Consider the following 15,038-nt stretch of genomic DNA (forward strand, 5'->3'; position numbering starts at 1 on the left):
CACAAGGGAATCTTTAGGGAATGTAAAACCCATTTTAATGGGGTTAGTTGAGTTAGCTTAACTGCATGTTATGTTTTTATATCAAAAGTCAGACAGAAAGCTTGAATAAACAAGCACTTTTTCAGAGGAAACTTTTGAGTGTCGGCAAAGACCGTGAAGAATTCCATTTTTTTGTTCAGCTTGTACAGTTCTTAGTCATTTTCACTTTCCGAATCTACTATTAAAGAATATTAAGCGTAAGGGAATTTGTAAGGTCTCCAGAAATTATTCATATCGTGACACATAGTGAAATGGACCGATATGAAAAAAATATCTTTAAACTCCAACATAAACCAAAGCAATAATTCTAGTCATATCAATTGTAATGACCTATGTTTGAGAGGGATGTGATTGATTCACTTCTTTATCCAGTCGTATTCCCAACCATTCTACAATGTGGTGTGAATAATCTGCATATAAATACAGGAAACACACTAGCACACACATGCTGTACAGTAAGTAAACAGTGTGGGTGTGTGTGTTCTCTTATGAGCATAGAAAAGGAGGAAGTAGATCAAATCTCTGCTCCTCCAAGCTTCATTCCATCAAGACACCCGGCTGAAACTAACTGGTTGACGGCCGCCTTAGTTTTTACCTCCGCCAAGGAGGATATGTTTTTCACTCGGGTCTGTTGGTGTGTTTGTCAGCAGGATTACACAAAAAGTACTGAATAGATTTTTCGCGAAACTTGGATTGAGGATGGGTCTCTGCCCAGAATAAACCATATTAACTCTTGGTGAGGATCTGGATGAAGGGACGGACACAATTTTCCTCACTTTCTTTAACATTCTGAGTGTTTTTAGACATTTTCATTAATTTCTCAAGGTGTAATACATGGATCTTGACGAAAAAGAAATCAGGCGCATTTATGTGGCTGGTATCTATGAGTGAGTACAAAAGACGACTGCTGGGCCTTGGCGGAGGTATGCACTCTACTGATATCCATTGTAGTTAGTTATATTTTTGGTCCCTTGCTGAATACTTTCTGTATCTGTTACAATAAAGGTTATTGAAAAAACAGCCTGATCATTTACCCTGCTCATCTTATGCCATGAAACACAGCATTTTGTTTCCTTCTAAACAGGAGCTTTTTCCTGTGTAATAATTAATATTTTTTGCCTAGTTTCTAAATACTTTTTATGAAATGACACACATATAAGTGAGTCACAATGACTTGACATAAAAACAGAAGGTATATTGCTTTTACTCTGTTTTGAGAAGCATTTTTATGGTCATGTACAGCAGTGATTCACAGTCAGCAGCTGTAAATCACAACAAGCACAACTAACAACAACAGCTAAGGACATAAGCTACATGATGCCAGTAACTGTTGAGAATAACCACCACCATCTATTCCTTCATTTTCTTGGTATAAAGCAAACCTAACAGAATGCTACTAACAGTAATAAGCACTAATAGTGGAGTTAATCATCGTTTCACCTGACCCATCCAGACACCACAAATATGCCTTTCAGTTGCAACTGCACAGACAACATTGGTTTTCCACTTTAAACGTTGGGTATATGCAGCATATTTTTTTTTGTATATATATTCTGTGTTCACTGTTAAAACCATTTAAGACTGGATTTCTAAATGCAACTTGAAAAGCTTTCTTTTGCATTATTAATAAGGGAAGGTAGAACAACAAGCTGACTGTGCTCTTGCATATGCCATTTATGTACATATGCTCCTCATGCCTGCAGCTTGCACAATGTAATGGAAGAGCCACTTGAGAAAATCCAGAAAGCTGGATACACCGCTTCAGCAAAGGGGAACACAAAGGAGTGGAAGGGATATGCCCTGTCTGCAATGTTATAGAACGTAGCAGTGCCCTCCTCACAATCCAACAGCACACCTACACGCTTTGGATTGGGATTGACCAGCACGGTCTCACTGCTGTTATACCAAGCGGACAGCTTGACGTTAAACCACTCGACACACCAGGACTGGGCGTTGCGGCCCAGTCGGCTGGTGGGACCTTTGCGGTCAATGCTGCTGTAAGCCAAGCCGATGCCAACGAAGTTGTTGCTGCTCAGTCGGACTTCCCAGTAGTGGCGCCCTCTGGAGAAACCCTTTGAGGCGAGCACCTGAGAGCAGACTGCGAAGCGTTCAGGGGAATCAGGGTAGTTTATGTGCTCATCTGAAACAGAGGCCTTAGTGAAGCCCTCACTCAGGGAGATGCGTTTGTGGGCCGTCTTTGGGTCTAATGTGAGCACCGTGCCATCTGGTAGAGACAGAAAGAAAAGACCATTTACATAAAAAACATGGTTGCTATTATCATTAACAGGGAAATATAGCTGCTACACTCATATACTTACATTTCAGAAGTTCTGTTCTTTTCTCAGCAGATGTTATGTCTGGTGGAATGTTTGAAGTTTCTACAACAGAAGACAAAAAAGGAGTCATCAGGATCATGGATTTCAAATGAAAGCTTTTAAAAAATAAAGGGGTAACTACCAGTTTTACATATCATGTCACATCCAAGCATTTTCAAAGTGCATTTTCTAGCAGCTTGGGATGCATGTTGGTATGAAAACCTGCATTTTTAAATAACAAAAAGTACTTTGTGTCATCAATATATGTCTGGCATCTGTAAGGATGCCCCCTATAACTCAAATTGATTCAAATCATCAGTTGTGAAGACTTCAAGTCGACTTGTATTTTGTCAGTCGAATCATCGCACTTTTGTTTATTAGTTGCATCTTTATAGAAAAAGAAATCCAGGAGCAACAGCATGGAAGACTGTAAACTGTAGTCACAAAACCTAGTCAGAAAATAACCGCAAACCACAAGAGTAACTATGACTGAAGCAGAAAAGATTGATAGAAATGGAGGGAAGCGTGATGGCGGATAGCCTGCGGCAGGACCAGTCTGTTGGTTTCTTCAATGCTCTTTGCTCCGGTGATGAATGTCAGCAAAGTTGGCTGAACTACTTTGTGGAAATATTTTGCTTTCCCAGTGAGTTATGTCGACAACGGTTGCGTTGTCGACAGGAAAACAACAGTTTGTAAGCTATGCTATGTGCGTGTAGCATACGCGTCCACAGGCAACAAGACAACTATGGCAGGACATCTCCGCAGTAGGGGTGGGCGATATGGGCAAAAAATAATAGAGATAGACCGATATGGTTTTTTTAGGGCCGATACCGATACCGATTATTAGTAGTCAAGGAGGCCGATAACCGATATTTGGAGCCGATATTAATTTGCAGTAAAAGGGAAAATATTGGCCTTGATGCAGTTACATTATGTCTTAATTCTTGAACAGCAATATCCTGCTCCTCTCTACAAGAAACTGTCAAAGACAGCTTCAGGACACACTTCATCTAACAATATGTCATTTTCTGCTGCTTGGGATCTCTCAATCAACATAGAAAAAGGTAAAGTAAAATAACTTGGTAGTTAAACAGCCATTATTGACCTACAGTTTTCTCTCAGACAGACGGTGCTTTGCTGTCAGTTTCTGCAGCTTCTCATGTGGCTTACACACACACACACACACACACGCACTATTCTCTAGCCATCCCCTCAACGTGCTTCCCTGCAATAAAACTAACTGAATTTTACTCACACACACACACACACACACACACACACACACACACTTCTTACTTTGATCACTGACTATTTCCCTATCAATATTATCAGCAACCTTGTTTCAAGTGATTAAACCGTTAAAAACACTAAATAGCCTGCAGCACCTTCACTTTAATAATCAGTGTTTATCACAGGAACAGACAGCTGCCGCTAACTATTGGGCCTCACAGTAACGTCAGTAGTTACTGTAGAGTTGTACAGTTTCGCTACAGTCTGCTGAGCGTCCAGAGCCAGAAGGAGAAAGCGGACCGGTGGGGCTACCGGCGGGCTACGTTACTATCATGGACTATTTCCATATCGATGTGATCAGCAACCTTGTTTCGAGTGATTAACACGCACGTCTGGAGTGACTGCGAGCGGAGAGGAGAAAAAGTTTTGCCGAACGGAACCGGCGCTGTTCCTGGGGGCTTGGTTTCGAACGTAAGTTAAGGCAGCAGACTCTCCCGAAATTGTAATAAACATCCCAGTCCTCTACACTCAACCACTACTAGTAACATGACTGAGCCCATTAACGTTATATAAACATAAGCGGCAGCTCTGCTCGCTCGCGGTCCCTCCAGACGTGCGTGTTAATCACTCGAAACAAGGTTGCTGATAATATCGATATGGAAATAGTCCATGATAGTAGAAGTCTGTGTGTGTGTGAGTGAGAGAGTAAAAACCTAATCAACTCAATTCAGTCCAGTTTTGTTGCAGGGAAGCACGTTGAGGTGAAGGCTGATTAGCATTAGCGTAACGTTAGCCCACCGGTCCGCTTGGCTCTACACTCTCAGCAGACTGTAGCGAAACTCACGTGAGCACTGTGCATGCACAGCTTTCACTGCTGATTGGCTGTTACCTGTGCGTGTAACCAGAGCGTGTAACCAATCAGATGGTGCTGTGGGTGGGACAATGCTGGAGACAGAGTAGTGAGAGCAGACAGAGAGGCGCAGCTGCATCAGAGCCAAAATAACCCAGTTTTAAATTGATCTCTTATCGGCCGTCGGATTAAAAAAAAGGCCGATGCCGATATGCTTCAAAATGCCGAATATCGGCGCCGATAATCGGCCCGGCCGATAATCGGCCCGGCCGATAATCGGTCTATCCCTAAAAAATAATATCTCGATATTTTTGGGGATTTTGGCGATAACAATAATCAGTTGATATCCTTTAAAATTCAAGAATATTTGCGTCCAGACCAATCCAATGAAAACGACTGAAAACACTGTAGTTCATATTCCAGGCCTATAGGTGGCGCTTGAAATTCACCAAAAACGGAGAAGAAGAGACGGAGCATGCGCAAAAAGCTTGTGCGCTGTAAACAAACAGACAGTAGACGGAGAAACCGAACACAACAAGAAGACGATGAAAATGGCTAGTGCAAGGAAACCAGAATCGTTTGTGTGGACCGATAATGAGGTCGAACTGCTGCTGCGACTCACACTCGACTACAAGGCGAGTAAGTTGCAAGAAACACAAGCATGTAGTCCCGCGTTGTTGTTGTTGTTGTTATGAGACGTCGTGGGGTTCAGAGGTCGAAGGCAAGAGGTCGAGGGGTGGGGTGATCCCTTCCATGCTGTAGAGAGCGTTGCTGCACTGTCTATTAAGTGGATGTGAGGAGTTTCCACGTGCGTTTCAATATTTTTGGCGAGGTAATTTAAATACTCGATAATGGAAATTTGCACATCGTCAAAACAACAATGAAGATATTATCGCAAACGATGTATATCGCCCACCCCTACTCCGCAGGCATCATAAAAAAGTAGATTTAACTAAGAAAAAACTACACTGTTAACACAGCCAACTCTTCCGTCCTCATTTAGAGCTAAACTTCCAGAAAATTCAACTTATTTTTTCAGGCTGTCCAGCACCTGAATGAACCCTGCATGGCTAGATGCATGCATTCATTTGTGAATACAGTTGTATGAAGCCTTTTGTGGATTTTGCGTCCAATAAATATCTTAGGTTCTGCTGCATAGATTTTGATATACAATATATTCTGTTAATAACCATCATTAGTCCGACAATGTTGCAATGCTAAATCAGAGGAAGTGCTTTTTTCAATGGATGGTGAGTGGTGTCTACCTGGTTTCAGTAATTCAGCTCCAGGAGTACAGCCTCCGGGTTTGTCTTTCTCTCCAAAATCCAACAGGTTTTCTACTGATTGGGATTGATTCTTATTTCCCATATTAGCTTCAGTGGACTGGGGCGCTTTTTTGGTCTGTTCTAAAATAAAATAAAAATAAAAAACATGTTAGTTTTTAACTGCAGTGAAAATAAAGGCAATATTCACTCAAAAATGAAAATTCAGCCATTATCTATGACCAGGTAGTTGCAGTAACACATGCATGGGAGACTTCATTCGTTAATATAAATGGGGTGGACAAAATATTATACACGTCTCAGTATAACACAATACAATTTAGCAGCACCAAAACTATAGCCTTCAATATGACGATTAGGTTGAATTAACAAAAACAGAACATTGCAGCCTTTATGGAGGATTTATTGCATTAGAACATTGATTACAGCTAGATGTACTGAATAACCTGGCCATTGATTGTTACATCGTCTATAAGTCTATTACAGAATTGACAATTTCTTACTTTGAGGTTTCTTCTTTGGGCCTTGAGCTTGGGGTTGAGAACCTGGACTGAGGGGTCTGGGAAGTCTGGGCTGCCCTGGAGCCCAGTGTACCTCTGAAATGGAAATAAGCAAAAGAAAGGGCCAAAATTGGACATCTCCAACTAAAACTTGCGCATGCACCCGCATCTGCAACATCTTACAATACATTGATGAAGGTTCTCAGTCATCCAGGTCATGATAATTCTATTCTAAGTGCTATATCGTAGGCAACTGGACATTCAGTTTCTTGAAGACGTTTCACCTTTTATTCAACTGAAACGAGTCCAGTCTTACAATACGTTACACAAAAATGTGAGTAGTTACTGAGGAATGACTAAGGAATTATCTAACAATTAATGGATTGTTAATGAGTAGGTCCTGGATATCTCTGAATTGAGGACTATATAGAAGTTAATGATGAGCCACACCCCTTCATGATTATTAAAAATGGTAGGTAATAGTAAGGTAATCATGAGGTAATAAGGGACCACTTGGTAGCTACTCAGTATGAGTAGTTAGCAGTAGTTAAAAGAATAACTAATGATCAGAGGTGTCAAGTAACAAAGTACAAATACTTTGTTACCTTACTTAAGTAGAAATTTTGGGTATCTATACTTTACTGGAGTAATTATTTTTCAGCTGACTTTTTACTTCTACTCCTTACATTTTCACGCAATTATCTGTACTTTCTACTCCTTACATTTTAAAAATAGCCTTGTTACTCGTGAAATTTCGCTGCGCCTCTGATGCGCCTCCGGAGGTAGTATCAGAGGTACCAGTGTGAACGGATAAGCCAGCGGCGCGGAGCGAGGGCGTGTCGATCTGGTGTTCACTGTCTGATAACTAAACAGGTCCTTCACTCAACAAAATATAGACAAATGTCCCACAAAGCAACGTTACAGGACTAAACAACAGTAACGTAGTAACTGGTCGTGTCTTTGGCAACTTATATGAGGAAAAAAATACTGCAGTTATTCGTGGAGAAGTCCGACCGATTCTTCGTCACGTTTCTGCCCGAAAAACAGTGTCTGTCCCCGGCAAAACACTTTAACTCGCCAACTGTTTGTCGCAGTGAAGACTTCAGTGAACTTTCCCCCTTAAACTGCCTCCCTCCCCGCAAGTGATAGAGTCAGACAGCATCCCGTTTACTGATGGCGATTATGTAATTAAGAGAAAAACGTAACTTTGTCACTTTCCAGGATGTTTGGTGGGTCAGGATCCCAATCACAACACATTATAACAGCATCCATATGATTATAAACAGTGTTTAGATGTTAAGATCAACAGGAGGACACCGGGGAAACACTTTGAAAAAAACACACGTCACCATCATGACGTGTATCGTCACGCCTCTTTTGGAGCCGCGGCGCCGGCTTTCTGTGTGAATTACACTCTTTTTTGGATGTACTGTAAAAACTGTTTTCTAATGTAACATTAACTTGATATTGGTATTAAAAAATGTTTTAATACATAATCCATGTCTTATTATAAATTAGGATGTTATGGTATCAATCTGAAAGGTAAAACCATCGAATTTTACTCAATGGCCTTTGTGCCCTGTCATGTGGCCTTGGTGCCCCTAAAAAAAAAAAAAAAGTGAAGACAAATGGGTTTGTACGCGATCCATCGCCCCTGCACATGACACAAAGCACGTCACACTCCAGCAAGGACATAGCAGACTTTATGTATGTAGCCTAGTACGAAGATGTCCGTGGCAGAGACTCAAGAGAACTCGAGCAAAATGTCACAGATGTTAATGCTCAGTAGTACACATATATGGTTCTTTAATGTATTTGCATTGTACTAAAATGTGTTCATTTACAATGGGCATATATGAGGCTGAAACAGGTATAGTCATTATGTACGGAAGCCCTAAAGGGCCATGCATTCATACATTTTATTTGCTCTGTTTTCCCGTGATAATGAGTTAATTTCATTTGTTTTCTCGAGATCTCGAGTTTTTATCTCGAAATAACAACTGCAGTTTTCCCCAGATAACGAGATAATTTTCTCGAGATAACGAAACTTTGTTTTCCCGAGATAACGATATAATTAATTCGAGACATCAGGCTCACTTAGATTGCGCCGCTGATATAGCCTTGCTAACTGTCTTTTAGATTACGCACACTAATGTGTATATTATCTGTAATAGCAAGGCATAATGCTATTTCAGCCTGTGTCAGGCTTTGATTGAAAAGATATGTGACGCGGTGATCGATATGTTCCTGCTCCTCTGACATTGCTACACTGAATGATGTTTCCTGCAATGATTTAATATACTACACTATCGTTTTGTTTTCTCAAGATCTCAAGAAAATTATCCCGTTATCTTGGGAAAACGGCAGTTGTTATTTCGAGATAATACCTCGAGATCTCGAGATAACGAAACTTTGTTTTCCTGAGATAACGATATAATTAATTTGAGATCTCGAGATAATGACTGTGATATGATAGGCCTGAGATTATGGAGACGCCCGGGACCTCGTAGCTGGTCAGCTATGTAGTTAACGACGACATCAGGCTCACTTAGATTGCGCCGCCGATATAGCTGAAGCCTTGCTAACTGTCTTTTTAGATTATGCACACTAATGTGTGTATTATCTGTAATAGCAAGGCATAATGCTATTTCAGCCTGTGTCAGGCCTGGATTGAAAAGATATGTGACGTGGTGATCGATACTCCTGCTCCTCTGACATTGCTACACTGAATGATGTTTCCTGCAATGATTTAATATACTACACTATCGTTTTGTTTTCTTAAGATCTCAAATTAATTATATCGTTATCTCGGGAAAACGGCAGTTGTTATTTCGAGATAATAACTCGAGATCTTGAGAAAAGTATCCTGTTATCTCTGGAAACCGGCAGTTGTTATTTTGAGATAATAACTCGAGATCTCGAGAAAACAAATGAAATTAACTCGTTATCACGGGAAAACTGAGGAAATAAAATGTATGAATGCATGGCCCTTTAGGGCTTCCGTAATTATGGCCTTTAGAAAAATGTTTTTTTGGGGAGGTGGGGTAGTGCACTATAGGCCCCTGTGGCGCGGCCTAAGCTTTTGTCCTTAATGGCATTTTTTTCCCTTACATTACTTTTACTTTTATACTTTAAGTAGTTTTAAAACCAGTACTTTTACACTTTTACTTGAGTAAAAAGCTTGAGTTGATACTTCAACTTCTACAGAAGTATTTTTAAACCCTAGTATCTATACTTCTACCTGAGTAATGAATGTGAATACTTTTGACACCTCTGCTAATGATTAAGTAATTACTAATGAGTCATTGCTAGTTTGTGCCACTCTGTGGTTGATCAAGAAGCAGCTCACCAAGAAAGTATTCTTTTTTTGGAGTCACAGGTACTTCTGAACAAATCATTTCCGAATGATGTATTAATATAGTATCCCTCAGTGTGTTCTGTCTTCATGAGTTGTTCCTGATTAACAGTGAATCCGCCACTGAGCAGTACAAACAAGTAATGACTCCTCCTGAGAGTCCCTGAATAAAGCATTACTCAGGAACTACTCATTAAAAATGTTATTCATTCCTGAGCTGTTCCTCCATAACTACTCATATTTTGTCTGCCATATTGTAAGTTTTTTTTCCTACTTATTTGTCTTTTGTCCTGCCCTAAATGGAAGACCACTATAAGAGCCTGGTGACTTACCCTGATAATATGGGGGTGGATGAAAGCCCTCATGCATCCTATAAAGAGGCACAGGAAATGGCTGGTATGGTCGCAGGTTGGGTGGATAACCAGGACTGTGGGACCTGGGCTTTCTTTTCTGCTTCTGAGGCTCTGGTAGTTATAAAACAAGGATGGTGTAGTGAGTAGACATTTTGATTTAATCACATTGTGAAGAGTCATGTGTTACGAAATTTGTTAAGACTTTTTTAACCCTCTCAAAGAGCATATATGCTAGACAAAGACATATGAAGGTATCTTATTGAAACTTCAGAGATTCAGTATGCACAACTCACTCATGTACTGACAAACAAAAACCCACAAATGTCTTTGTCATACACATTGGCAAACATTTTGTTACATAGGTATATGTTGTGAACATACCAGATTCCTGCTGAGATCCAGTACTTCCTGAGGCAGGAACTGCTTTTTCATCTGTGAATGGTAAATGGACTGGATTTATATACACTTATAAACACACCACATGTGAACAGGAGGAGCTGGAGATCGAACCACCAACCCTGCATTAAGTGGGCGATCTGCTCCACCTGCCGAGTTACAGCTGTCCCTGAAGATCCCAGGTACAATGAATACTCAAGGCAACACATTTTTATCTTCTCTGAATTTCTAACTGTTAGTCCGAAATCACAAAACTAACTCTTGATTTCATTTCCAGTATTTCCCATGACACCATCTCACCTGATGCAACAACGCTGGTGTTAAGTTCTGCAAAAAAAAAAATGGTGATGATTGGCTTCATTATACTTTCGTAATACATCTTCTCATATAAAATCAACATTTGATTTATTTGGTACTATTTGACCACTGTTTGTCGCCTGGTTTAAGTTGGACATGGTTGGCTTCATTTTACCTCTCCACAGGTATAATCTCTCACTAAAAATGTTCCTGCAGATTCACCTGGTTTAAGTTTGAGTAGTCTGGCCTCAACAGGCTGTTTAAAGATCTCTGTCAGATGCTCCTTCAGTGCAGCAGCAAAGGCTTGAGTTGCTGTCACCTTCTTGGAGTCCAGGTTGATTCGAGGAGTGTGAGGTTCAAAGTTAGTGGCTGCGGGCAGGTTGAACGAAGCCTGTGAGAAGAGGAATACAATGTTGTTTTCTGGAGCAAAAATGTATTAACAACAGCCAAGATAATGCATGTGCAGAGATTAAATATGGTCAATCCTCAAAGTTTTATCGAGAATTATTCTTGTGCCTTATTTATACCATGGTTTGAAGATAAAATCTAATCCCTAGTGTGAACATTTTTCAACACTAGTAAACACTTAACTGACATTATATATAACTGGTTATATAGTTTTTATAAAAAAAATGTGCGATACTATGCAAATTGATCACAGCTGTCTCACCTGTAGGAAGGCCAGAGTTTGGGACTGACTCAGGAGACTGTGGATATCTTCTTTAGCTTTGCTCATAATATCGATGTTCTCAGTGAACTTCTTCACAAGACCTTTGAGTTTGGTCTGACCACTTTCCATCTCACGGTCCACTGCATTCAGAGCATCTCGCTCATCTCGGGCCAACATATCCCGCATCTGCTGATACTCAGCTGCCAAAGCCTTCCTCCTGTTGGTCGCCGAGTCCTAGGGGAGGATCATGAGAGGATCCACCAACATATCAGTAACAAGACAAAATTATTGAAACACAATACAAAAACTCATTGTTATGGATTGAAAATTAACAGGAATCACATGTTATGTTGTTATGTTATATATATATGTTCAACTCAATCACATCTCAGCACTATTTTTGCTAACCCTGTTTTTCATGCCATGTCTTTAAGTGGTAGAAAAGATTAGATGTGTTCGAGTTGCTAGTAACAACTTGTTGGCGGCATGTTTCGCAGATTACTGTTGTCTGGTCGATGTCTGACTTTTTAAACCAAAGCCAAATGATGGAATTCCGGTTCCCCCTTTTCGGCACCAAATCTTCTTGGGGTTCTGCTTCTGTATCCGCGTCTGATGTAACGTTACTAGTAACGTTATTTTCGTCTTCCATTGCGCTCTCCTCCGTCTCCACCATGCTGCTTTGCCTCTGTTTACTCCCGAGCGACCAGTGCTGTAAACGAGTCCTTGCGGGTGACGTAAAAATGCTACCACAAAGCAGTAGCGTTGCTGCAGTTAAATTCGCCTTCATACAATGAACTTGTTTTGAACTCAAAATTTGGATATCCAACGGTCATTCCGATGTTGAGTTGTGCTTTACACGGCGTATTAAATCACAACTGTAGTGTATGTTAACGTTAGTGTAGCAACAGTGCTAAACAAGTAGCCTACACGTTAAAATTAAGATATAAACAACAGAGGGTTATATCCTACGGTAGACATTTTTATATCGCACTACGATATATATCGTAATATCGCACAGCTCTACTTGAATGTCAATTCTGTTAGACCAGGAGTGGTTGGAGATATTCACCTGTGCACAGAGTAGGAGTTAAGAGACGGGGAGGTTATGTAAGGACTGGGTGTGTTCTGTTCAATCCTTTTAAGACCATGCTACCACACCAATCATGATGTAATGTTTTAGAGCTGTTTGATACTTACCTATGAGTATTGCATAATTTTATGTAGGTACAATATGCACTGTGCTGGAGCCACTAAGTATAGTTACCTGTGAGAAAAAGTTTAAACCTGAGCCTGGTGAAGGCTTAAAGGATTCCTTACTTAGCTTAGAGGATCCACAGTATTAAAAATCATTCAAGTATCTACCCACTCCTCACTCAATAAATGGTTCAATGGTTTTTGGATCCTCGTGTTTAAGTATGCACACTAGTAAGAAGCTGTTACAGTAATCCTTCCTACATTATCAGGCAGTCATAATCATGTCAAATTTAGTATACAGTCTTTTTCAACTCATGTATTTCTAATTTTAATTAAGCTTCTTCTTCTTTCAAAGCACTAGTTTTCCCATGTATGTGAATATTACAATAACTGTCAAATGTTGAGCATTACCTTGAGCTTGTTCTCCATGTTCTTCATTTGAGAGACAACATTCTCATTCTTTGTAATTTTCCCATCCAGCAAACCCAAGTTGCCTCTCAGGTCCGACTACAAACAGAAGAATATGATACATTCAGTTAATTCAGCCAGATACAGTTCAAAGTGGATGGTGGTCTATTTTGCACAGAATCAGAGTCTTACAAAGACTAATTACTAACGTAATAGGAGCTTAGTCCAAGTCCAAGAGGTGGATATGTCACAACCTGGGCAAATACACCTAAACTATACCACACATAGTTATCACTAGAGGTAAGTGAGATTTTTTCCCCCCTGGATTTGGGTAAACTGCCCCTTTAAACTAGCTGACAAACACACACCTCTTTCAGGTTCCTCTGCTCCTCAGGAGACATGAAGGTGCAGCCTTTGTGGACTTGCTGGAGACAGATGCTGCAGATTGGTCGGCCATGTTGGCTGCAGAAGAACTCCATCAGCTTGTGGTGGTCTGGGCAGATGCGCTCCAACAGGTCGCCGACAGGTTCACTCAGCTGGTGGAGACGGAAAATTGGGTTTTCCCGGTGAGGCCGCAGGTGCTCCTCACAGAAAGAGGCCATGCAGGTGAGGCAGGTCTGGGACGCTTCTGCCTCCATACATGTATCACAGCGGACCACATCATCTTTCTCAGCCTTGCTCTCCTCTACGACCAGGCTGGCCTCGCTCTTGCTCGACCTCAGGTTGAAGGTCTGAACGACGCTGCTGAGGACCGTGTTTTTCTTCAGCTCCGGTTTGGTGGCGAAGAGGGTCCGACACTGAGGACAGCTGTAGGTGTCCTTCCAGGTGGCGAGGAGGCAGTCCTGGCAGAAGTTGTGTCCGCAGGGGATGGTCACCGGACAGTCAAAGGGACTGAGACAGATGCTGCAGGTCAGCTCATCCTCCAGACTCATCAGAGAAAACTGACTCTCCTTTTCGGCCATGATGAGACGTCAGAGGCTGGGAGGGAGAAACGAAACTTAACTTAACAAGTAGGTTACAAGAAAACGAAAGTAAAGACTTAACGTTTCAATTTAGTTCCAACGCAAAATATCATGCGGTGTCGATGATTTTCTTATTTGTCGTACTTTTGTGAGCAAGGTAGTCGGCTAATGTTAATTAAAGCAGTCGGTGAATCCCTGAACGTATCTCGAGACGAGGTTTAACATTTCGCGTCGAGTTTGTCATTCATATTTACATTCACACATTTAAAAACACGAACAGTCACCTCACAAAGTAAAAAGCTTTCATATATTTCGACGAAATCTTCCACAATACCTTAAATCCTCGAGTACACTGTGAGTGGTGCGTCACTTAGTCCAGCTCGACGCCGCCGGACCTCAGCTTCACACAGTGAGGTGTCACTGAGGTGACTGCACTGGTCCAGTATCGAGATTGTGACGAGTCACAGGTTGTTCCCGCCCTCTGTCTCTCTATCGCTGCCTTCTCTGTCTCTCTTCCACAGCGTCGTAGTAAGCTAGCTCTTTAAAGGGGCACTATGTAGTTTTTCTGAGAAGAAATTCAAACTCACAATTTAAAAACTGCAATATTTCTGAGGTAAAAATACAAACTCAGAAATATATTTTGTTCCCATAACTGAATAAACAAGCTGATCTCAGAGGAAAATAAGGTCCCCAGCACACTGTCCTCAACCGTCAAATATAAAAGTGAAAGAGTTGTGTTGTTCTTCAAGATCTGTTTGATTATTCAGTCACAAAAAAAGAAGATAATTTATTTATTTAATTTGTTAAGGCAAAAAAAAAAAAATCAAAAAATCAGTTAATGATGATTTTTCTCTTTTGATTCAAATGTCTTCGCCAGAACTAAGTAATGCACCTTTAATGTAATGTCCTTGTATAGCACTTGCCAAAGATAGTAAAATGCTTACGTGAAACATACTCTATCTTGGAAACCAAAATATGGAGGCTCATTCTCCTCATAAAAGGGCTATGAAATGTCAAGAATGATAGAACAAGATTTCATGACAGTTTGTCAGAAGTATGAGATGCTGAATTATGAATTAATTAAGTATGACGGTGTGACTTAATTCATCAAAACTGCAAAATGTATTAAAACAAATGTTTTGATTTGCTGTATCTAACTCTTGGACTTTTATTTAAATTATAACAA

The 15,038-nt window shown here is 40.6% G+C and overlaps 1 protein-coding gene across 2 annotated transcripts; it reads right to left on the reverse strand.

Moving 5' to 3' along the window:
* Positions 1–1,245: 1,245 nt before the first annotated feature.
* Positions 1,246–14,273, reverse strand: LOC141003233 (E3 ubiquitin/ISG15 ligase TRIM25-like). 2 transcript variants are annotated; one of them, XM_073474524.1, is made up of 12 exons: positions 14,187–14,273; positions 13,259–13,868; positions 12,894–12,989; positions 11,289–11,522; positions 10,841–11,009; positions 10,622–10,648; positions 10,307–10,357; positions 9,905–10,036; positions 6,221–6,313; positions 5,700–5,840; positions 2,358–2,417; positions 1,246–2,263 (listed from the first exon to the last, which is right to left on the reverse strand). In XM_073474524.1, the coding sequence occupies exons 2-12, from the start codon at positions 13,850–13,852 to the stop codon at positions 1,731–1,733; spliced, it is 2,130 nt and encodes a 709-aa protein (XP_073330625.1). In that variant the 5' UTR covers positions 13,853–13,868; positions 14,187–14,273; the 3' UTR covers positions 1,246–1,730. The 2 variants fall into 2 exon arrangements, with proteins under 2 accessions (XP_073330625.1, XP_073330634.1); XM_073474533.1 differs by lacking the exon at positions 10,622–10,648 and having other exon boundaries at positions 1,648–2,263.
* Between the last annotated feature and the right edge of the window lie 765 nt (positions 14,274–15,038).

Source organism: Pagrus major, chromosome 1, assembly GCF_040436345.1.
Source record: "Pagrus major chromosome 1, Pma_NU_1.0".
Classification (NCBI taxonomy): Eukaryota; Metazoa; Chordata; class Actinopteri; order Spariformes; family Sparidae; genus Pagrus; species Pagrus major.